The sequence below is a fragment of the Trachinotus anak genome, unplaced genomic scaffold (genome assembly GCF_046630095.1).
Source record: "Trachinotus anak isolate AG129_WGS33_773 ecotype Australia unplaced genomic scaffold, CSIRO_AGI_Tana_v1 ptg000011l, whole genome shotgun sequence".
NCBI lineage: Eukaryota > Metazoa > Chordata > Actinopteri > Carangiformes > Carangidae > Trachinotus > Trachinotus anak.
Window position 1 is genome coordinate 21,930,971 of NW_027273862.1, and position 25,698 is coordinate 21,956,668.

The following is a 25,698-nucleotide window of genomic DNA, read 5'->3' on the forward strand; positions in this document are numbered from 1 at the left end:
TTGACTTTAGCACTATCATCTGTTTCAAGACACGTAGATGAACATCTTTGTCTAACGACAGGACAATTGCACAAAGTTGTTCTGGGTATCCATGTTTTTTGGCCAGTTGGGGCAGTGGAAAACAAGCTATGAATACAACACTGACATATCATCACCTTTTAAGATGATATGGCAAAATTGTTAGCAAACACTTGCCTATATACTACAATACAGTGGATACAGAGCAACAACATGTGGATTCATTAATATGTTGACCTCTGTTTGTTTCCACCTGATGAGTTTAAGTCATTCATCTCTTATTAGCTCTGTTTTGGTCTCCACTAACTCCTTGGGGAAATATCTGGCTCTTTAGCTGCACTATGTTCACCAGCTTGTCATTAACTATGTTTGTCTGCCATTTGATGCCAGGCAGGTAGTGCACAGTGGATTTTCAGTGGGGTTTTTTTGATGAATACATTTGCCTGCTGTGTCTGGAGTTGGATAAAAGCGATGAGTGAACCAAACATTAAAGTTGTAGCCACGGAGATGAAAGATGCCAAAATGTTCCACAGAGCTGAGAGACCTGTAGAGTTGTGTGAGAATTCAGTAGGAGCAAGCACCTTCACAGCACACAATTGATCCACTGTTAATGGGAAAATATTGATTCTAACCACTTTAAAGGTGAAATACGAACACTACTGATGTTCAAAAAACAAAACTGGACCCATCCCTCCCAGTTTGATTGACAGACTGAATACATGGGCTAATATTATGACGAGTAAATTACATTTTCTTAATGCTCTCTGACCTCTAAGGTTTGTTTACATCAGTAATAATTGTATAAACATGTCAGTTATGATCAGCTGGGAAATATTTACTGACTGGATGTCTTTTCTTTCTTTCTGTTTTGAAATCTTTGTTTCTTTCTTATCTTTTGTTTTTATTTTTTCCCTCCATTTATATCTTTAAAAGTTTCCCCTACATTTGCTTTGCTTTGCTTTAAAGCTGAGAGACAGATCTGTGGTGCGTAAAGAAACTAACTGAGGTCGACCTGCCTCGTAGCAAAGAAACAACAGGAAAAAAAATAATAAAAACGCTCCCAGTGTGACATTTGATTTTCAGAGTCATAGCTTGTAGAAAAGCAGTTTATTCTGTGTTTTTGCTTCAGTTTTGAAATAATATCCTGGCGTCAACACCTGCACAGTCAATGTTTGTAATGTCTTGAATTTTTGAAGAACCCACTGGAACAATTCAAATGCATTGACAGGTGCAGGTGCACAATTTCTGTTAAAAAGTTCTGACTAAGGTTTCTTCCAGGAACACTTCTCCTGAGTTTACTTAGAAATAAAAAGAAAAGGTAGTTTATTAATACATGAATAAAAAGGAATGTTGGATATGAATGGAATAAAAATCAAACATCCTATGCTGACTCCCTGCCTGTCAACTGCCCTTAAAACTCAGCCAACTGTGAAATCCCTGAAATTGAAATGCATTTATGGAATTTATTCAGCAAAGGCAGCATGAATGAAAAGACAGTGCAACCTCAACACAGTTTCAACCAAAGCTAATTAGCATGGTTTTTCTCCCTGTTATGTTGACATGTTTTTGAGCATGATCACACCTTTCAATAAGTATGTCTGAAAACAAATTAAGGCTAAAAGGCATCATTAGATTGACATATACAAAGACCTACAGACACAGCGCGCAACACAACGGGCTCTTAAAATAATTATTATAATATATAATTATATTTTTAAAAAAACACATTTTCAGCTGCTCTAGCACTGTGGCTCATCACAATGTCAGTCGTTCAGTCGGCTGGTTAGTTGGTTGGTTGTTTTACCACTTTGGCACAGATGGAAATATCTCAACAGCTTTTGTAAAGATTGCCATGAATTTTTATGCAGAGCCCAGGGCCTCTGAGGATGAATCTTAATGACTTTGGTGAGCTCTGAGTTTTCAGTGAATGCCACCAGCATGTCAAAGTTTTCACAAATCCACTTAAAATTAAACAAAACAAAAAACTAAACTTTGACCCACAGTTTCCGAATGATTTATCCCTGACTTTTCCCCAGCACCTCAATGAGGATGATGGAGTCATGGAGCACAAATTGCAGCATGGGTGTGATAAGAACTTTGGCATTATAAATTCTCACGTTGGCTGTTAAAAAGCAGAAATTTCTGGCCTGTATAATATTTCTTGGAGCTTAAGAACACAAATGATGGTTCCTATGAGCAAAGGTGTAACAAGTATATCAACCACAGTTAGAGATATAAAAACTAAACAAAAAACAAAACAAAGAAAAAACAAAACACATCCCATGTTAATAATACGATGCAGAATGTGGCGCTAATTAGTCCCACAGATTATAAATAGTATTCAAATATAATCTCAGCGGAAATGACAGAATTTGTGCTGATTAAACAGGGTAAAATGCAATAGAGGAGTCAGTTTTTGTGTATGCGGCTACGCAATTTTAGCTGTGAAACAAATAACCTTTTTTTCACTTTGTCAGATGTGAAAATCTGAGTAAGTATCACGAACAACAAGAATCTCAGAAAAAATGAAGTTGCTTTAAGTTGTAAAATCATTTCCGACATTATGTGAAAGAAACATAAACTAAATCCACGTCAGATATTTGATGTGTGAAGGACAAACACGGCTTCAGGAAAACACTCTCTGAAAAAATGGTCTTTGTAACTTTTCATGTTTCATGCCATTTATATGTTTGAATGAATAAAGCTGTATCTTATATAATCATTTTGAATGATAATGAATGCACGCTTTGAAATACTAAAAAAAACAAACAAAAACTCAACCTTTGCCCTTCTGCAGTGCTGTTTGTCAGATCCTCATGGTTTATGCCAGCACAGCCTCCAGCACATGCAGACAAAATATATAAAAAGTTGCTGTGCCTGTGTAGTAGCATTAGTAGCCTTGTCTGTTTTGTTTGTCATGATGGTAGCCATCCAGATCTTGTGTTGCTTTAAGCTTTTCCTGGACTTTGTTTGGGTTTAATGGGAATTCAAGATGCAAATAACCCCAAATTAATTGTAGCAGTAGCTCGAGTACACTCAAGCCAAATTACACTCCATCAGTGGGTCAAACTGATTTCAAAGGGAAGTGCTTTGTTGTTCTACTTGTAAGCCTCATATCAGTTACATAACGCAGTGATCTGCAAAATCATTAATCACAGTGTATGTTTTATCCCACTCACTCCAGTGAATTAGAAACAGACAGTATCCCAACTTATTATTGAATTTGTCTTGATAAAGTAAGACATCTCCAAGCCTTACAAATAAGATTTTAAAAAGTGGTTTCGTGGTAAACGTCTCAGTAAACATGCTAATGTCCTTATTCAGTTGCAAAGTCAGAATTTTCCCACATTCACACCCAATGCGAGATGGTAGCAGCACGTACTGAGGTGTCTCCTCGTTCAGTCCACACTGACTCTGGCCTGTGTTTGATGGTTACTGCCCTTCAAAGTCAACTGCTTGTCACTGATGTTACATTACGTTCCTATGGCAGATGCTTTTGTCCAAAGTGATCTGCGATAAATACATTCAAATCACGTAGGAGCAAGAAGTAGAAGTAAGCTAGAAAGTTTGGAGTGTATTCCTTTGACACAGTTAAACTAGAGGGATGCTCAGTGCTACAGTGCAAGTGCTTAAAGAGATTTGAAGAGTAAGCACTAGCAGGTAAATGTATACACAAATAGGTGGGTTTATAGCCTGCGGCAGTGGCTCTGCTTTCCTGACTTCAGTAGGGAGCTCATTCCCACCATTGTGCCAGAACAGAGAAGAGCCTTAACTGCGCTAAGCGACCACAGGACGCAACAGGTGCATCTGGAAAGTGATGTGAAAAAATGCAGCCGTCTTATTCATTTGAATGGAAGACACAGTGTTCCTGCAAAACATTATAGAGTCGTCAAATCCAAAACGTTTACCAAGGCCAATTTTTGCTGTAATGTGACGCCTGACAAAATGCTTCATTGGCCCATCAAGTACATGCAAGCACACGTTCATGGTAGATTATTTGTCTAAGGAATGCTGTATTTCTATTGTTTATCTCGTGATTGTTGAAGTGAAAAATATACTAGTGGCCACCGTGATAACTTTTCAAAGCTGTGAAATCCTGAGTATTACAAACCGGCGTGCTGTGGTTTGGCATCTGATAACCCTTTAATCATTAATCGGTTTCTCAAGTTGGACTTCCTGGATCATATTTCACCGTCTCACTGGTACACCAGTGCTGCCTCCTGTTCCAACACGGGACTGTTTTCAGTCTGAATTGCTGCTTAGAGTGTTTTTTTTTGTTGTTTTTTTTGTTTTTTCTAAATGCAAATCTCAAGTTGTTGTATCTCTTGGAGGCTGTATGGATTGATACCTGATAAAATAGAACCTGTATCTGTTCCAAGAGACTGATGGACTAAAAAAGTGTTGGACATAAAAGGATGTGACTTTGACACAGGAGTTCAAGATTCATGCAGCACAGGCTTCCTGAAGCAGGAAATGTGTTTAAGGGAGCTAATTAATCAGCGTGGCATCTAAACCGGTTCCTGTAGAGTCTAAAATAACTTGTATTGTTTCTTAAGAGAAATTACGTGTGTTTTCATTCTAGGAGTCAATGTAGAGGAAGGTGAAATCTTACAGTGAAGTTGTGTATAATTTCATTTATATTATACATGTGGTACGATTCATTTAACAGCTTGTGTGTTCACAGTCCTTGAGTCTAGTTTGCATTATCGTCTCATTGGGACTTGATTTGCAAATAGTTCTGATTGGCACCTCATTAGCTGGTGAAATGCGGCATCTTGCGTGTATGACCCGACTTGTCATTTAACATCAATTTCCATATTTTATTCCTCTGCTGTCTTAAAGGCGTTGATGACACATGTTTTGAGGCACATGGCATGTTATGACACAACAGGGAGTCCCAGGAAGTGGTAATCATGTAATTCACTGACATTGTGGCTGTTTAAAATGGAAAATGGGGGTCGAGGAGGATATGTGGGGCATGTTCAGCGCATTGCGACTTAAAATGCAGACGGTGTTAAATGGTGATTCTTCGAAATTTAAATTTATTGAATTTATCAGGGGTAGATGAAAACTGGATTCAAGGGGAGGAACTATAGAGGTGTGGGTGTGTGTGAACGTGTGGGAGGGTTAATGGCAGCTCACTTTATGAGCGGCAAAAACATCAATTACATATTCCAGTGCACACACTTATTCCATTCTACACATGAGTGACTGTGTGCACATATGGGCGTACCCTACACAGTGTATTACTTCTATAAATCACTATAGAATTGGTGCACCTTATTAATACGATGAAACTTAAAGTACATGTGCATATGTGCATAAATGGCAAGTTGCCTGTTTTAATGGCTGGAGAGAAAGAGGGAAGTGTACGATGAAACATGGATCAAAGTGCAATTCCATTACCTTTAAAGTTGCCACTGTTGGGCATTTTTATAAGGATAAGAATGGTGTGTCCATGCAAATGTTGATTTTCATGTTTTTCATCTACATATCAAAAATGTTCTTTACTATTTCCATTTATTTGCCCCTGACCTTGAGTAAATGAAGTGCCGAAAATGCTCCCACTTTCCACAGGACCAAATGGAAATGTATCATTACTATTCCACAGCCGAGCCTGCAGGAAAACACAAAACAGCGATGCAGCTATTGACAAATTCATCATGCAATCTGAGAGTACAAACTCTAGATTTCATCATCTTGCTCATCAGCAGCTCTTTCTTATGAATTATTTGTTGGCTCCTCTCCTCCTTGCCTGTCCTCTCCTCTCGATGTGGTAAAACCCATCAAGAATCTATAAGTAGGCCCTGTCCCTGTGTCTCTCAATCAAAATCAGGGGCAAGCAGCTCCTCATCCAGTCTGTGGGCTGAATTATTTACCAGTCATTGATGTGGTGGTTGACCAGCAGTTTTGCTTGTGAATTATTCATGTGCTCTTTCCTCTTAGACCAAAGGATTAACGCTGAGGATTTATTCACATTTTATTTGTTGTGTTCCTAAATGTGCGTACCACATCATAACATTTGACTGTTGTGGAAGTCCACTTAAGGAGCAAAGGCAATCTTGGTTATAACCATCTTCCTGTTTTTTTTTAAAGAGATATTTAACACACCTAACCCACTGAGTTTGACTTTCAAATTGAGTGTGTTCAACCAATTTATGTTGCTATCCAGCAAGGATAAAATATAAAGATATGTCAAGACTGTGCAAGCGAGTTTTAATTATAGACAAACCTCAAAACCTGCAACATTATAATTCATGTTTTAACCAGCACTCATGGCTTCAATCATTATACCCAATAAAAACATTCAAAGACAAATCCAGCTAAGCTGCATACCTGAAGATAACAGCTTTATCTTAAATGATCTCATGTGCTTATCCATGATTAAAAGCCAGTTTGAGCAACAGCAGGATAATCCTGTTCGTGTAATTGGTCAGAAGTTGCTAAATTCAAGTTTTACAATATTCAAAATATAAGAAAATCACATTTGAATAATATGTCCTTTTAAATTTTAAGAACCTTTTTTTTTAAAGAATTACATTCATATGTAGTTATTTTTACCCTAGCAAGAAGGTTGCAGGTAAACAACATGAACACATTTGCATAATAACAACCAATATTTTATGGTAATATCACCAAATCACCAAATGTCGTTACTACCAATCGTTACTTATTTCTGTGTATGTAAATCTTCTAAATGTTTCTCTTTTATTTTTTATTCTTTTATTCTTTTCTCTTTATTCTTTATTCTCTTTATTAATACTAAATTACTTTCATTTTTTTCTTTGGAAAAGTTGACCACCTCATATAAAAGTTGGACGCTGTAGTTTCTTGTTTTTATTTATTTTTTTTTTTAGATTATTTTGTCAATTTCTGCCTGTATTTGACAGTTGGCAGTAGAGAAGCAGACAGGAAACATGGGGGAGAGAGAAGGGGTGTGACATTCAACAAGGGTCCCCGGCCCAGAATCGATTGCGGATGTTGCGGTTGTGTGCCATGCACTGTAACCATTTAGATACCAAAGCGCTCTGGCAATTTATTTCCCAGCAAATGTAGTGAACCTGGATCGTGGATTATTACCCATTTGGTGCTGTAGTGAGTATTTACAGCAGCAGGGCAGTGTTTGTGAAAGGAACATGTCATGCAGAGCAAAGTCGCTCATTGATGCATTTTTTTTTATAGTTTCGAACAACAGTGGAGGTCTGTCGCGTAGATGAATAAGCTTTATCAGGCTTTATGTGTTATTGGCATCGCTTCACTGTCGGTATTGGTCTTGTCATGGAGTTTGCTGGCTGCAATAAAAATACAGAGCATTATCCTTGAAATCTTCCAAATGTGAAGTTGTAGGACAGAGGGTTAAATTTGAACGAGACTATTATTCCAAAATTCACATTATATTCTAATTTCTACTGTGGCCTCTTGCTCACTGACCTGCTGCCTCTTTGCTGCTGCTCTTGGTCTGGATAAACACCCTGTCAGTGCTGCTGCTGCAGTGAGGGAGATGGAAAATGACAGTGTGTGTCTTGGGACCTGCTCACATCCTGACACTTTTCTTCCCTCACTGGCAAATATGATCATTGTAAGATCTCTCCTCCACCCACTATTTACAGATAGTAGAATATGTTCAAAGAGAATACTAATGAGCTTAAAAATCCACACACAGCTTGATTCATCTCCTAGAGCTTTGAAGGTGTGATTCATTTTGCCACATGACATCCTGCACCTCTTTAGGAAATGTACCCTTTACATTACAGTGTTAATTTAATCAACAATAAATGTAAGTTATAACTTGTCAATGACTCTTTGAATTCCTTGCAATTTTTTCGGTACTACATCTGCCTTTGTCTGTGGTGGGAAATATTGACTGAATAGTTGTGTGGGCAGGATAACTATAGTCATAATGCCCTTACATTTACAAGATATAGAGTAACATGGCCATCACCTTGTTCCATTACTGTGGACACAGCTTAAGCACATACCTTAATGGTTTGAGGTCACAAATTGGAGTTGACAGCTGAGTGAAAATTTCTAGCATTAGACAGTAGTGCAATGAGATGTCCCATCTGTGTCTGTAATATCTGACATTGTTGTAGAAATGCTGAAACAGTTGCATGGTTTAATATTTTTAATGACCCGATACAGAGGTCAAGCAAATAGATTTACAGCCAGAAATTCACGGTGACAAGTTTAAAAAAGCTAACTACGCCTCTGCTCCAGCGACAGCCCTGGCCGGAGGCATTATGCTTTCAGGTTGTGTGTCCATCTATCCCATTCTCGCAACACAATATCTCAGGAACTTCAGGAGGGATTTTCTTAAAATTTGGTATAAACATTCATTTTGGACTCAAGGATGAACTGATCAGAATTTGGTGGTCAAAGGTCACTGTGACATCACAAAACCCTTTTTTTAAAATGTAAACCAAGAGTTCATGCACTAATTGTGACACAATTAACAAAAAAAGCAACCAAAATGACGATGTGATGATGTTTTATATCCAAATGGTCAAAGGTCAACTTCACTGTGACATCATAACATTCTGTCAAAAACACCACTGGTCGTTACTCAACGCTGTAACTCAGGAACAGAAGAAGGGGAGATTGTGACCGTGTTTGCTGCAGCTGGACTGATTGGCGGAGGCATACAGCTGCATGGCAGTCAGTCTAGTCTGTCTAGTTTTTTATTATTATTGTTGTACCTGTAACACTTCGTTTGTTTACTCCAGAGGGATGTAACAGTATCAAGTTCATGTGTTAGAAAATTAATTGAATTGTTGCACTGTGTCACTCTCAGCCTTGGAAAAGAAATAAAAAATGCAACTGATAGTATAATTAAGTGATACCTCAAAATACACTATAAAAACCTAGAAGTACACATTATAGGTGCTGGTTTAGTGTCTGTACTTATGTGAGTGGGTGGGTGTGGGTATTGTTCATTATTCGACTACCTTTGGGAAGAAACTGTCTCTGAAACGGGTGGTGTGTGATTTAAAGCTCCAGTAACATTTTGCAGATGGCAGGAGTGAGAAAAGTGTGTGGGCTGGATGACTGGTGTCCTTGATGATGCTTTGGGCTTTTCTTATGCAGTGGCTAATGAAGATATCATGCAGCTGTAGTAGGTCTTTGCCGGTAAATTTTTTATGCTGGCTTTACAGTGATTTGCTGCAGTTTCCAGTCATGTGCAGTCAGAATTTCCAAAGCAATGCACTGCGATACAGCCTGTCAGAATATAGTCTCCATGGTGCAGTGATGAAAGTGAACCCAAGCCTGGGTTACCATGCCAAATCTTTTGAGACGCCTCACAAACTGCAGCCTTAGTTGTGATTTCCTGAGGAAACAGCTGGTATAATGTAAAAGTTTGTGATGTGTACATTGGTGAGTTTAGAAATGTATAAAATATATCAAGTGGCCATGGTTATTTGGGGGTTGGAATTGGATGTTACCAACAACAGGAAAGACAGTAGTGCATGTAAAAACAAAATATGTGAATTCATGTTTTTATACAGTAATAACAAGGCTGCAGCCACACAAGCAGCTCTGGACACAGTAGTGCTTTGAGTTAGGTGCTAACATCAGCATGCTAACAAAAAACAATGTTAACACACTGATGCTTAGCAAATATAATGTTTACCATGTTCATCAGTTAAGTTTCGTGTGTTAGCCTGCTAACATTAACAATAAACAAACTCTTAAATCTCTCAGACGGATAAAAAATGATCAGAACATTTATCAACCAGCTGAATATTTATATGAGGACATTAAAGTAGCTCCTGAATTTCAACAGATGAGCCGCTGAGGGTAATAGGAATTTGATTGCTACAGTAAGTTCCTGTATTTGTCTCTGAATGATTGCATACAATTAGAAGTATTTACTGTGAAATCAGATGGAGAAAGTGTTGAATTTGCATTAAACAGCAGCTACAACAAATTAGAACAGAAAATGGGAGCTAAAGTACAACTACTGCATTAATAAAGAAAGTTGATTCAGCTATAAAGTCCAAATAAAGTTTAAAGGCCAGGTTCGTAGTTAACCTCAGTTAAGGTTAAGAGTTTCCACTATCTGAAAGTACAGGAGTATGTAGAGTTTAGTATAACTTAATGCAAAACTCAGTCTGGCCAGACTGATGCCTCTACAGATCAAATTTCCATTAAATCTGAAGACTTAGTTGGCCATGAGCTTGTGTGCTTTTGAATTTGAACTGTAAAGATTTGCAGAAATGGTGTTGTTCATCATTATCTCATGTAGGTTTAGCTCCTAATTGGTGCTGGAATTAAAAAAAAAAAAAAAAAAAAGAAAGAAAATGACCAATCTCTAGGGGATCTCTGTGTTCAGAATATTCATAGTAAATACACATTGGTGCAGTTTATTAGCGTGTGGGCAGTTTTGTTTGTGAAAAAAATAATTGGTATTATTTGGTTGTCACTAACTCTCCACACACTGCAATAACAGCCAGAGGCCTGCCCAAGGGTTCCTGCTCATCTGGAGATGCATTGAACGAATCAGAGCACCTGTCTCACAAGCCCAGTGTCAGAGAAAACCCCATGCCATCCACAGAAGTGAGGCTAATAACGCAGTTAGGCCATTCAGGCTCACTTCATTGTGTGTCAGAAAGAGCAGTACAGCTGTTCAATACAATAAAAAGCACAGCAGTTACTCCCCTGGCCCAGAAGAGGAAAAGAACTGAGTCATCTGCAGACTGACAGGGAAAAACATAAAATGTTTCCAAAGGAGTTTGTTGTGAAATGTCATTAGCTAACAAGACTTTATTAATTAATTACTACAGTTTGATGCAAATCATGTCATTTGGGCAGTAAACATACAAACCAAAACACATGCTTAAGTCTTCTTTTAAATATATAAAAGAACATCTATGAATTATGAATTAGAGATGTCTGTACTCCATGATTTGCAGCTGAACTTGGGAAATGTGTGATGTTTACACAGAACCAGACTTTGACTACAAAATTGATGAGGCCATTTTGGTTTCACATTGCTCTTATCCCCTTTTTGTGTTCTATTTTTTTATAAGCTGCTTTTTAATGGATAATGTATCTCTAATAATGTTAAAGAGCCCATGAAAACACCAAAGCCAACAACATGTCAGTACATGTCTTGATACGTCAAAGTTTCTAAAGCATAAAGTTGCGATTTGAGACTAAATGTCTCGACCTAAGGTCATGTGATTGAGTTCATCTGTGTAAAGCAGCACTTCTTCCTCTTACTCACCCACACACACACGTATATGCAGGCTCATTTATACATTGATCTTAAGTTTTCACTTTAAACTGTAAATAGTGAATCTTAGAACTCAGGCTACATATTGTCTTCCAGCAGATTAATTATTGTGAGTTGATGTTAGCTTTACAAACGGGGTTCAGAGTTGACAGCCTCCGAACTCCACATATTGAGCCCTCGAGCAGCGAGTCTGTCCTCCTGTAAAAATTGAGCCCGTAGGTCGTCTGTGTGAGCAGGTTATTACAAACCATACTTCTAGCAGCTGTAGCACTCATGACAGGCGTAAAGGACAAAGTTCGGTTTTGGAGTGTGTAGAGCAACATAGTTTACCAGTGTGTTGAGGGTTGGGGTCAGTGCATGGGTCGACAAAACACTGGGTTGCCTGTGATAGGTCAGCCTTTCTTTTTTTTTTTGTTTTAAGCATAACCATTCTACAGCCTTGACCACATTTAATATTTTAGCCATGACGATGAAGGTCTTGTACACTGGCAGCTGGTCCACTCTTATGGGTCATATCCAAGAGTAGGGTCACGCAATCTAAATTGTTGTTGAAGTTGGAAGACTTGTTGTTAGCAGTCCTTTACCCTCTGCACACACAAAGTTAAAATTCAGTCAACTCCCAGACCAGGCTAATCTTATGCACCGCAGAAACTCATTATTCCGCATAATGTATTAAACATTTGGTCGAATTTCTGATGTAATTGGAAAGAAAATCACGCCAATTACACACACGGAGGGAGCGCTTAGATTGCCCAAACCCTCAATATTCTCCATCTTCTAACCCGTCACTATTGAGGAGCAGAGACTCCAGACAGGCTAATTACCAGCATAGATATGTCCCAGCTCAGCCATGGCAGCAGCCCTGACACTTCACTGCTCCCCTGCACTGAACCACAGCAGTAACTAATTAGCATAGACACTACCTTTCTGATCAACACAAAGCATTCTCTCTTGTTTCGAGTGACGTACCATGAATTTAAATGAGCCAATTAGCGAATGCATTTCCCTTGGTATCACAGAGCCTTTGATTGAGAGTCTCCTGCACAGCAGAAAGTTCAGCTGCCCTGCAGGCCACTGCAGCTGAGAAGGGTGAGGGTCTTGTAGCTCATACTGTTGATTCATTAAAGTGTACGTTAATTCACAAGCCTAAGATTTTTTATTATTACGTTTTTTAAAGGGCCCTGTATCCTGAAAATGGGTTTGTGAAAGTGGGATTGTCTTTTGTGTTTTTTAGAAACTCGGTGGTGTGAAATCAAAGCTGTATAAATTGTAAGTCGTTTAAGATGGCCCCCCGGCTTTACGAGCCAGTAAGAATTGTCTGTGGGAGGGTAAGACAGTGAGCGTAAACCGACTTGTTTTGGTAACCATAAGTTAAGGACAGAAAGCAAGGAAAAAAAGAAAGCAAGGACTAGGCCATAAGGACGGCTTTAGGTACCGGTTATGTTTTAGCTGCAGTGTGCAGGCTAACGCCTAACAGTAAAGTAATTAAGTGAGGGAGCATTGGTGTGGCTGCATCTCAGAGTGGACCGAGGTTTCCTAGTCAGTGCAGAACTGGGTGAACAGTATAAACTGTGAATAAAAAATAAAATTAATTATGCATTCCTTCGAGAGTATAGAGATACTGAATTTTGTATTTTGCTTGTAAGGTCTCAACCTGCCTGCAGCCATGTTTACCATAGCCCTCCACTGAATCTGATCATAGGCTGCCTCGTGAGTTGATCTGTGCTCAGCCAATCAGAGCATTTGCAGATGAGCAGTGGGTGGTTATTCCACCTGGCAGCAAAATCCGACTGTGTGTGGCTAGCAAAATCAAATTAACATTACTTTTTTTTAATCGTTAACACAATTACAGAAGTGTTTAATAGAGGGCACAGATATAATTATGAGTGTCAAAATATGGGACCTTTAAAATCAAACAAACAAAAATGGGAATTATCATATTTATTTATTTATTTATAAAAAATTGAAAATTAGGATGCAGCAAAATGTTTTGCACATTTTTTTTTTAAAACAAAAGAATGCAGATTTCAGTGCAGTTGTTCTGAAGATTTTTTAGTTTTCTGTTATCTTGAGGACTGTGGCTGATTAGCAGAATAATCAGCAGCTCTTTTGCATCTTTTCCTTGTTTGTCTCTTCATTTTCTGAAAGCATATTCTGTGCTGTCCTTGCCATTAGGGGACCTTGTTCACTGTAGCCTGCTGTGAATGTTAAATGTGAATGTGATATCCATATAATGCAGATATAATAGATCTTGCAGTAGGAAACAGCAACTTTTAAAATTAGGGCCAATGATCTCAGACTACTTTTAACCAATTTATGTATGATAAAAAAAGCCAGTATTTTTTAACCACAAAAGTGTATTTTTCTGTGTGTTTTTTTTAATTAATTAATTAATTAATTTTATTTTTTATTACCAGCTGTTGCAAGGAAAGTCCATTCCTAAACTGGGGTCACTGGACCAAATTGAAACTGGCAGCGGAGACGTGGAGGGACATTACAGCGGTGACTGTGACGATGAGGACGGTTGTGGTGGCTCAGGTGGCGATGAGGTGAAGAGGAAAGTCTCCAGAGTCTCCAAATGTAAGTCTCTTTCTTTTGTGATTTGAATTTGTGAACTGAACAGTTAACCAGTTCGGCATGTCATTTACCAAGCAACCCATATTTTAACCCTAAGGAGGCAGGGTGATGTGGCAACAATATAACATTTGAGAAGGAATGAGCATTTTTATTGTATAGGACTGGGTGTAATGTTTTAGATTTGGATGTATGACTGGAGGTATGATTGCATTTAGTATTTCTTGTACTTTTACCCTTTACTTGTATTAATTGTAAATTGTTGCCATTTTCTTGGAACAAAACTTCACTTTTTAAGGTCCCTGACAAATAAATGCAATAAACTACAATAAAATGAAACTAATATGTATAAAATATATCGGATCAAAAGCATATGTCTGATCAAAAGCATGGAATAAGATTAATAATAGACATGAATATACCATAAGTACACATGTATGTACTTAATTTCAATGCATGATTTAATTCAGCCCATCTATCTTTTTGAGTGGGTGAATTTTGGTGACTTTTCGATCAGTGAAGGCCTTGAAAGGTGCAGTTGCATAATACTACATTTTAATAAGACTTCCTCCAGTCTCTATTTTATGACAGCCATAATAATAGTCATTACGGATAATAGTTGCTATGGGGACATTATTGCAATCAAGGCCCGTTACTTTAGAAATTATTGAAATTATTGCTCCCCAGAGGATCAGTAACCCCTGATGAATCACAGCGGCAGAGCTTTCCTCTTCATTTTGTTGTCTTTCACACTCTCCACTCCTCTCAGCATATGGAGTCCTCCTCTCTTTTCTCCTCTACTCTCCATCAAACATGCTAACAACCTGATTAATCACCTCGCTCATTCTGCCTATGGCGACAGCGGGGGGGTGGTGGGGGTGTCATCCAAACAAGCCGTTCTATCCGTGTAAATGTTTCCTCTACTGCTTGTCAATCTTTCCCAAGGCTTCCGCAGCTTGGGCTCAGGAAGCTGCTTAACAATCGCTCATCTGAGGCTGTAGGGAGGCTCTGACATTTATCACCCATTACAGTGGAGCCGCCCTTTCCTTGTTGTAGGCCAGATCAGCCTGTCTCCCATATTTATGACCCACTGTCTGTTTTGACCTCTGTCGAGCATCTGTCCCCTGCTGCCTGACCCTCACACAAACACTGACGATTCTCCACCTGAACCAGACCTGTGGTTAGTCCCTGCCGAATTCTGCAGGGTTTCGCTTGTAGTGTTTTATATATCACATATATATATATATATATATATATATATATATATATGGATTAGTGATATTTTGATATTTGTAAGCTAAGGATACATTAGCACTAACAACATAATGTCTCTAATACAGCAAATACTTGGTGTAAGTACCAATCGTATTTTATGAATGTGCCATTTCACAACAGTCTTAATTGAATCTTACAAATAGAAAACAAATAAAATCCAGAAAATAAATTTTGTATTCATGTGCTGGCACAATTTAACCAGAAAGTATAATACAGGAGGTTTAATCCAAAACACCTCTCCAGCCCGTAGGAGTGAAAAAAAGGTCACAGATAAGCAAGCAACCCACTGTTCACTGAATCATTCTCCACCATTATTGTCTCTGAGGTAGACATGTAACACTTTCAGACACTAACTGAGGTATGAGGCAGGTTAATAAACAAGTGTTAAACCCTCATCTGACTGATCATATGGGAATGTCAGTGATGAATAAACACTTAATCCTAGCCATGTTCACATGAACCAGTCTGCATCATGTAGTTAGCAGACCAAATTTTGCCACTTGTCGTACATTACACATCTGTGTGCCCCTGTCATGTTGTCACTGCAGTACGGATGAATTTAGTTCAAATAATTTGTTTTGGCCTAAACCTACAAAAACGTCAGTGGAAGTTGGCACAAATATGCTCCAGAGTTATAGCAATCCTCTGATAGTAAAACAAAAAACCTGTGTTGCTTAACAGTTCCTTAAACTTGCAACAAAAGTTTTTGTTTTGTTTCATTTTGTTCTACTTGTAGCCACAAGAACAACAGAAACAAACTATAAACAGAACTGTGACAATGTCAACACCTTTGAAGCTGATATGATGAACTTGTTAGCAAACATTTGCCTATTTACACATCCAGTACAACTTCATCCAATATTCATGGTCTTTTATAGCGGACTTTTTGGCATCAGTTGACTCCTGACGGAAATGTCTGGCTCTTAATCTGCTAAATGCTCCACTGTGTTCACCATCTAGTCGCTAACTGTGTCTGTGTGATGCTCTGTGAAAGCTGAGGACAGCAGCAGGTGGTAATTCTCCGCAGGTTTAATCACTGTGAGTGACTCCTTTCACACTTTTGCATTGTTCTCACTCTGTCATTTAATATAAATAATTTGATTACAGCTACTTTAAGGAACAGGCAACTTGAAAGATGTTGCAAGTTTAATTGAAACACTGACTAAAGTCATGAGAAGTCGCCTGATGACGTGATATGCTAAATAGCTTACAGATCGGTTTGCTGCAGTACACGGCTCTCGGTGCAGAGAGAGAGAGAGACAGAGAGAGAGAGTTTGCTGTGTCTAAGATACACTGTGATGATCACACTCGCTCAGATCAGACAAGCAAGCAGTGCAAATCGGCATCAGCTGTACTGAGCTGTCGCCAAATGCTTGAGAGTCAACACATTACCATCTTTCTCCACAGATGATAAAAATGTAATTAATCTAGTTTTATTTGGTGCTAGAAATACAGTTGAGTCCTGAGAAGTTATTACATCTTACTGTAGCAAGACAGTTGATAAACTGGCTACCATGAGGCTAAATCACTGTGGTGGAGATACAGTATTAATGAACATTGTTAGTTTTTATTCCAGTCTGTGTGAAAAACTTCAAAACAGAGAGCCAGAGACAGACAGACATCAAATATTAAACACAAACTACAAACCCAGAAACAATAGCAACCACAGAACCAGGTAAAAAACCAAAGGTGAGATAAAATCCATCTCAGCAAACACATAATCAACAAACAACAAAGCACAAACAGAACTGATTGGGAACTTTAGATAACATAACTGTCATTGTGGAATTACTCACAAGTGAGTGAAATCAGGAATCTTTTGAAAGTTATTAAATCTTAGACAACAAAGAAGGTACAGGACTGTGATATATTTCCAGCTACCATTTAATGGCAAGTGCGCCCGTCTAAATTTAATGTAATTTCTTTCTCTGCAATTATCCACAATCCCTCTCCTTTGTGTCTTTGATGTTTATCATCTGAACATGCTGACGATAGATCAGTGTGATAAGGAAATAAACTGGGATAAGCTCAATACTGACAAAACAAGCCTGATTTAAAGGATTATCCTCATTAAGCAGAATTACTGCTGTGTGAGAATGGTATGTATGTGACAAGAAGCAACAATGTGAACAGTTGATCCTTTAGAAATATTTCAAGGATTTCTGAATGTTTAGCATTTGCAGAAGGGTGGTATTTACTGCACTGGCCTCCAGATTGCTGAGCCACCTGACAGAGTTTCTGTTTTTGTAAAAACACAATTAGGCCGATCTGTTTTTTTTTTTTTGTTTTTGTTTTTTTTCAATATGTGTGTGTGTGTGTGTGTGTGTGTGTGTGTGTGTGTGTGTGTGTAAATGCAGAAAATTATTGCAAGCACACAGTGAAAACAGAAAAAGAGTGATTCACTTCACTCCTCACAGCTTGTTGGGTAACACAGACTGAGGGAGACTCAGGGATCCCGGACATGCCAGATAGAGCATGCATCCAGGAGCTTTCGTGCATTTTCTTCCCACATCTGGCCCTGTGTTTTTTTTTTCAGTTGTTGCACACCTGCCAATCGCCTCAACAAACGCACACATCTGACTTCACTGATTAAATGAAATGATCATTTAACGTTAATGAGAACTACCACCTTCATGTTAGACCTAATGTGAGACCACAGTGATGAGTATTGTTGGATCATAATTGCTAATTATAATAGACATGACCAGAATACTCTTAGAAAACCTATGATCTCTGTGGAGCCGTGTTCTTCCAGCCTTTTGGTTGCGTCAGCTCTGTGTAAGTGTAAAGGGGTAAAACTCCTTTTATGCACTCACTGCACAAATTCAGATCTCAACATGATTAGACACCAAATAACAGTTAGAAGAGAAATTTTTGCTTTCATATCCGGTACATCATTTTGGTAAATAAGCTGAAGCCGAAGTAGCTGGGATGATACAGTTCATTGCCACAGCCCTGCTTTATGATTGAGCCTGATGAGATAATTATACCTGGTTTAATCACATAAAAACTTGCCAGGCTCAGCTTGAATATAAAAAAAAATCCAGTTTTCCCATTTTAGCTACGGTGGCTTATTAATCAGGTGTGAGATGATAATGAAAAACGTCTGCAGCCGTGCTAGAGGCTCTGTGAGGCTGTACTTAAGCACAACACTGCTTTAGGATAAATGTTAACGTCAGCGTGCAAACATGCTCGCAATGACAATACTACCATGTCAATGCCGTGCAGGTGTAATGCTTACCGTCCTCGAGTCTTAGTTTATTGTGTTAGGAGGCTAACATTTGCTAAATGCATGGCAATCTGTATAGATTAGTTTTTCAGAAATTCCCTTAAAACGCAAATGTGAACCAGCTGTTGACACCAAAGATTTCAGGATTCATCCTCTGCGATCCGTGAATATGAATGTCTGTACCGAGTTTTGTGCCAACGGATGTTTAAATATTTCACTGGATAACTATAAGCTTTGACCTACTGCTGCTGCCAGATGACCTGTCCACTACACCTGTGGGGGGGAGAACAATTAAGATGCTCTTTCATGCTCCAACCCCACCAGGCAGCTCCAGGCCTCTTATCCAGCCTGGCATGGTTCTTCTGCAGACACTGTGATTGCTTGCAGCGTGAGCATTGTACTGCAGAAAGACATCTGTTAGACGCAGTGGCAGCACGAGAGACACAAATCGATTCTTAGCAGCTAAGCACAATGAGGGAAAGGGCAGAGGCTCCTTTAGCATGACTCTTATTAATTAATAGTGTCTCAGCACTAGAGTGCTTAATGTTATCTGAGTTTCTCCTCAAAAAGTCCAGTGGAAAATGAGTGGTGGATGTGGCTGTTGCATATAGAATCTAATCTAATGTTAAGTGATAATGGGCAAAACAACATTCATCAGGGATACAGGGCACAGGGGTCAGCACACATTCAGTAAAACCAATTTGCTGTCATAGTTTACAGGGTTGTATACGCTCCAGCTCTAAATGAGAGATCTGAGAGATAGGGAATTTCATCATGGTCACTTTGTTGGACATATACAATAATAGGCCTATCACCGGGAGCCCTTTGGAATTTTCCTAACAGGCCCTGTAATACTTGGCTGTGCCTGTTCGAAAGATCTTTATCCTCATTACAGTGTGAGATCAAATTAGGTCACCTGCTGTGACTCCTGCCCTCTTCAGCGCCAGTGAAAATGGGATCAAAATCATTTACTCATAACCTTTTGACCAGGGAGCTTTACTAGGTGGATTCCTGGGTTGCCTGATTATCACTCGATTATATTAACCTGCTGAACTAATTAGTAACTAAGGTATTCATCCAAGATTTTCATGTCTCAGGAAGACTGTGCTGTTATACCTCTTACAAAAGAGCGTAGTTTTACGGTCACCTGAAATGCTGTATGTTAGTTGCAAAGTAAATGAGTATTTAACAATGAAATACATTATACAAATAGGTCACAGCTAAATGACTAAACCGACTGCACTATGGACTTTATCACTTCACTTCACTACATTGTGCATTGTAGATAGAGGTCGTTATTTTCAGGTTTTGACTTTTTAGAAATACAGAATTTATTGTCATTTATTTTAAACATAAAAACCAAAACATCTGTTTGAAAAAAAAAAGTCAAAGATATTTTTTTTTCAGTGAACAGTGGTAAAGAGCAAAAATGATTAGCCTTTAATTGTAGACTTGGTAGTGATGTTACACTTTAATTCTGGCTGGGCGGCTGTAGGTCAGGTTTTGTATGTTAGTCTCTGACTGTGGAGCTGCTATAGTTTAAACTGCTGCTGTAGCTGTTGCTGTTGTTGAATATTGTGTAGTTTAATTCAGTTTTATTTGTACAGCACCAAACCATACATACATTGTCTCAATATTAAAGAGAGAAACCCAACAGTTCCCACAACAAGCAAGCACTTGGTGACAGTAGAGAGGAAAAACTGTTTTACCTGGAAGAAATCTCCAACAGGATGAAAGAATGGGGTGAAAGAATAATCAAGTAACACTAATGCTCAGTGGCTAATAGACCCAAAACCAGACCATTGCAGTCTTCTAGAGCCAGAACCAGTCACCATTTCAAAAGCAAATGGGTCCTGAAGTAATCCACACCCAATGGTTGAAGAAACTAATAGTGCTGCATTAATGCAAGGCAGCATAAATGAAGCATTTACTAACTGCCGACTCCCTCCATGACTGCCTAACACAAGGCAGAACATACTGATCATGGAAGATCCCCACGAGGGGATAGCACCATCCAACATGCTGTCCAACATGGAACCTCCTGCCAGACATCAAAGTCTTGAACCTGAAGTGGCATGTGTGTCAATATGTGAACAAAGCTCAGCAGGGAATTGGAAACAACACCAGAGGACCAAGGAACCATTTCCTGAAGACAGAGCTGTCACTGCACAACTGTAAGTTGAAACAAATGAATCTGAGCACAGTCTGAATTAGACAGTGATGGAAGAAGTCAGAATCAGAATCAGAATCTGGTTTATTGCCAAGTATGTTTTCAACATACAAGGAATAGTAGTAGTAAATAGTAAATAGTAAAAAGATAAAATATAAACAATATTAAACAAAGAAAGTACTGCAGGCCAGATAACTTAAATATAAATAGAAAAATGTAACAATAAAATACTTACCAAAAAAATATAAATATACACAATACAAATTATGTTCATATATTTAAAATGACTGGGGCAATGTGCAAGTGAAAAGAATGTGTCAGCAAAAAAGCTGTCTTGTATTGTATGTATGTATGTAAGTGTTCAGATCCTTTACTTAAGTAACAGTGATAATACTGCGCTGTGAACATACTCTGTCACAAGTCCAAAAAGTAAAAGTAGGAAAAAGCACTTTACATACATTATTTATTGTAATCAATACAATTATTATTGATATTAATATAATTATATTTTATAAGTTCATCATATGTTTTGTATGCAAAATATTTAATAATCATGACAGTGTTATACAGTTTGTTACAGTGATCCTCCGTTTGAAATATTCACTCAGTTGTCAGTTTCTTATGAACACTTATCTTAGACTCAGCTGCACTTAGCTAAAACTAATGTAGTCAAATACAACAGTTCTGCATTAAATCCTCCCATCATGAAGGTTATAAAGTTCAGTTTTTGTTGAAACTGTTTTAGAGAGGTGTTGATTCAACTGTGTAGTTATTTTGAAGGATGTAGCTTGTGGTGCTGTTAAACAGCATTGTATTATACTGGCAGGCACTTCTATTATTTTGCCCACCCCATTTACATCATTGAGGATAGGCTAAATAAGAGAAGCACCTCTCTTTAAAATGCATTGCAGTTCAATAGCACCACAAACAAATCGTCACTCAAAAATCTTACTGTTATGATATTGATTTCAACCGTATTTCTCAGCTGTAGTCGGGATGAACAACCATGAAGCCTAAGACTGCACCAGTGCAACACTCATAGATCCTTGCAACATCTTGCAGTATACAAGGTCATCAACACTCTGGGAGAGTTGTCTGAAAAACTCAGTGAGATCGTGGAGAAAAATACTAAGAACTGCTCTCTCTAAGTGGTTGAGTGATTATCATTTGCTGCTCCATACCAACCTAATGTGCCATCCTTGCTGCTGTTCTGCACAGGCGTTAATCTTTTCAGTGAGATCCCAGTGAAGACTGGATATACTGTAGGTTCATGAGAGGGGCTACCACCAGTCACCTCGTCTGCATGCAAGCCATCAAGCTGAATGACAAGACGATCTACAGCAATGACACTGGAGAACCATTTGGAGTGGAAAAGTGTGACTGGGTGGAGACAAATGGAGGGAAAATAATTGGACCTGAAAGGGTGGAACTGCTGCTGCAAGATTCCTGGTGCCAGATGCTTAAATGAATAGTATGCACAAAAACCACGCGTACACCATTTCCCTCTCGTTAACTGGTATTTATAAAAGAAGAAAACGCTGTGAGAATGTGCACACCTCACGCAAACTTCAGACCAGGCGTACAGGCTGCAACGTCCAAGGTACATGATTATCACCTCAATACAAACAGTATTCCTTAGTGGTTGTTAGATATTCAGCTGCTATTATACAAGCAAAGAATAGCAAATCCTCACACTGTACAGAAGAATCTACCCAGCTGGAGACAGGCGAGGTGAGTGTCAAGGACACTGTATGAAACATGAAGCATTCATGAGTACATTAGTCAAATGGCTCCTGTCATTGCAGACAGATGAGGTGGCTGCCAGTGATTGCCAGAAAAAAGACACCATCTGCCATTAGAGGGGTCCAGAACTTATGGAGCAAATGATTTGATAATGAATTTATAGTCTTAATTCAGCAATTTTGCAACGTTAAGTCTCATAGACAGCATTTTGATAACATTTTGCAAGTGCAGGTATAATTTTCCATTTGGAAATGACCAATTCATTGTGATGGTAATAGTATTAATCACTGTAATCTTACTGTGAGGACCGTTTAAAAAACTTTTTTTTTTTTTTTTAAACTAGTCTGGAAACAGACAGCAAAGCCTAACTTTGTTTTTAGTGACAACAAATGTCCTCAAGAGGTTCTTGGTCCCCTGGGAAAGTCTCTGTGTTGGCAACGCCCCACTAGGCTCAATGCAGAAATGGAAAGGGGGGGGGGGGTGGTATTATTTATGAAATACAATACGACCTCCTTTCTGTTTAATGTTTCAGAACCAAATATTTACATGTGCTCAAATGCTGTGATACAGTGTTGCTGTAGGAAGCTGAGCTGTGAATTTTGAAGCAAAATAAAAAGTTGCTCTGGCCTTGTTGGCCTGAAGGTGATCACGGCGCACAATGATGGACACTGCTGTAGCATCTGATCTTAGAGGAGTCAATTTCATTTTGTATACCAAGGCCAAACAGTTTGGATTCTCAAAACTCAGACGGCAGAAATAAAACCACTTCATCCTGTGGGCTTAACTTGAGCTGAAAAACCTGAGGGTAAATATTTCATTGCAGACCTCAGAGTTCAGAAGTTATTGGCCAAACATATATGCACTCTTTCTCATAACACCACTGGCTGTTCTGTGTAACTTCTGCTGTTGAACTCGTGGTGGAGAGCTCTGAAACCCCCCAAACCAAGACTTATTTCTTTAAGATCTACATTCTTGTTGGTAGACAGTGCTGGTAGACACTCAGGGGAAAAAGGAAAAATCTAGTAGATTTTCAACCCAACAGGCTTCGACTCTTAACATCTATATATCTGGAAAAAGAGAATAACAAAAGTCAACATAAATACTCTGAAATTGGCAGCATTAAAAGGCATCTCCCATTCAATTTGAGGCTTAATCTGTCCCTCAAAGCTGTGACTGTGCTTGAGTGTATGTTTCATGGGTTACTTCAGATGTTACATGTTATGTGTTGTATGTTTTTGTTATTGTTGCTTTCTCTGTTGAATTTGACATACACTAGATTATTAAACTGCCCTAGATTACTAAACTACCTTAGAAAACATATTAACCCCACTGCCTCCTACTCATCCACAGATTGTTTTTGAGGTTTTAGCTTCACTGTGGGATTAGTTTATGTAATCAGTCTCTTGTGACTCATCATGAATGCCTCCCCCGTTTGCTGTGGGCTTATCTAACTCATATGGATAATCATGCACCTTTCTCCAACTCAGCCTGCTTTCAACTATTGGAAACGATATATGTGCGTGACTTATCAAAATGGTTGCTAAGATTAGGGAGGTAATGTGAATCTGTGAAGCTGTGCACTCTGACATTGCTGAGTATTTAAAACATTTGTGACTTTATTTGTCATAGATATCTATAACACTGAAGTCAAATACATATTAACGTACCACCTTAACGTTTCTGTCAAACCACAGTAAGAACCCTGGACAGCCTGGATCTACATTCATACTTTTTCAATAGATAATATTGATGAGGTGAGGGGATATACAGTATATCTACATCACAGACATAGTATGTGACCAGACTGCTTCTTACTTTCCAAATACTCCAGAGATTTTTCTCTTTGCTTCATGTCCTTGTTCAAGAACACAGAAAGAAAGGCAGATTTTGCTGCTGCTTGTTTACGTATAAGAAAAATTGTACCTTTTCACATGAGTAAGCCATAAAAGCAGGCAGATGAAAGCATACAGATTAATATCTGCTGTGTATTAACATATGGTCACAGCTCAGATTGGATTCTTTGTCAGATGAAATACATACCCAGTGTACTGTATGTGCTTTGAATGTCAGCGCCTGCTCTAAGTCAAAGCATGTGTGGAGGAAAATGAAATGCAATTGCTTTTTGATTTGCCACAGTAAACATAATGACACTTTTATTGTAAGATAATAGAAACCTTGCATTTTCTTTATCATTTCCCTACCAGGTGTTTGGGTTATTTTTTTTTTTAAAGGTAAAGCCTTCTAACCACAGTAAGTTGTCATTATCTCTAACAGCACATTCCTGTTTTTCAATCATTTTCTCATGCCTTGCGTGATTAAATGGCTGGCTTAATGAGCTGCGGCTTGCATGTGGAAGGACATCTCATTGTGTTAATGAACCATGAAAAGGGCATGCACACATCATTGTGTGAACAGTTTTAATAATCAGCTCGGTGTCAGACACACAGCCCATCTACCAAAAGTCTGCTCTATCAATAAGCACAGGTGCTGAACGTTTCATGAGGACGACATAACTCTGTGATGGACTGGCGTCCAATCGACTATGACCCTCTTCCCTCTACATGTCTACTTCTATCCTCTTCAGCTCTTACACTGTCTATGTGCTGCCAAGCAGATGCTTTCAAGGCTTGACTGACCACAGTTTCTCTGTTGCAATATTTTATCAATTGTTTTGTCAATCAATTGTTTATGTAACTTGCTCACTTTTTTGCTTTATTTATTAATATCTTTTAGCATTTTTGCGCCGCATGGTACCAACTCAACTCTACTTGAATCTGCTAGCTTTTGATAGCAGGTATCCAGTGCAGATAGTAGCCCCTCAATGCAGCGTCAATACTATGGTGATGATACACAAAGCCTTCGTGACACTCTTTAACATGACCTGCTCATGACCGATGGAGGATATTGCAGAGATACCAAACAGAGAGAAACATCTGCACATCCTCAGTTGACCATGACATGGTTTAGCAGTTTGCCATATTAAAAGTATGGTACAATAAGTGACAGCGACATAGTAATAAGCAATGATTCTCTCTGACCAATCGGTAGATGGCAGATGGCCTCGCCTCAGCTCTCTTGGAACCTTGATGGAGGTGATACCAAGAAAAAGGTATCAGGTACCAGGCACTATTCCTGACTTTTGCCCAATGGAAAACCAGAAAAGGCAAGTAGAGTCAAGTCGAGCTGAGCTGGTACCATGGAGTGGAAAATGCCCAGGACATTGTTGTATCCCCAAGAAAGTCTACTGGAATATTATGGTTAAATCTAAAGCCTAAGTATTCTAACATTTGCTCATTAGCACTAAAGTACAGCTGAGTCTGATGGGCATGTCTTTTATTTTGCAGGTACTTGGTCATAAATGCGAAATTAAAAAATGTTGACCTTCTTCAAGGGTGGCACTAAATAAAAAGTCAGGTCATTACATCATATTGTGCATGGGAGAATGTGCGTACCAAA

The 25,698-nt window shown here is 38.6% G+C and overlaps 1 protein-coding gene across 3 annotated transcripts in view; it reads left to right on the plus strand.

Moving 5' to 3' along the window:
- Window positions 1-25,698, plus strand: part of gpc5a (glypican 5a) — a 126,889-nt gene that overhangs the window by 66,002 nt on the left and 35,189 nt on the right. For all 3 annotated transcript variants that reach the window (XM_071488970.1, XM_071488969.1, XM_071488971.1), the window contains one exon: window positions 13,669-13,831. In XM_071488970.1, the coding sequence (XP_071345071.1) occupies window positions 13,669-13,831 (163 nt within the window). The remainder of the gene's footprint in view (window positions 1-13,668; window positions 13,832-25,698) is intronic.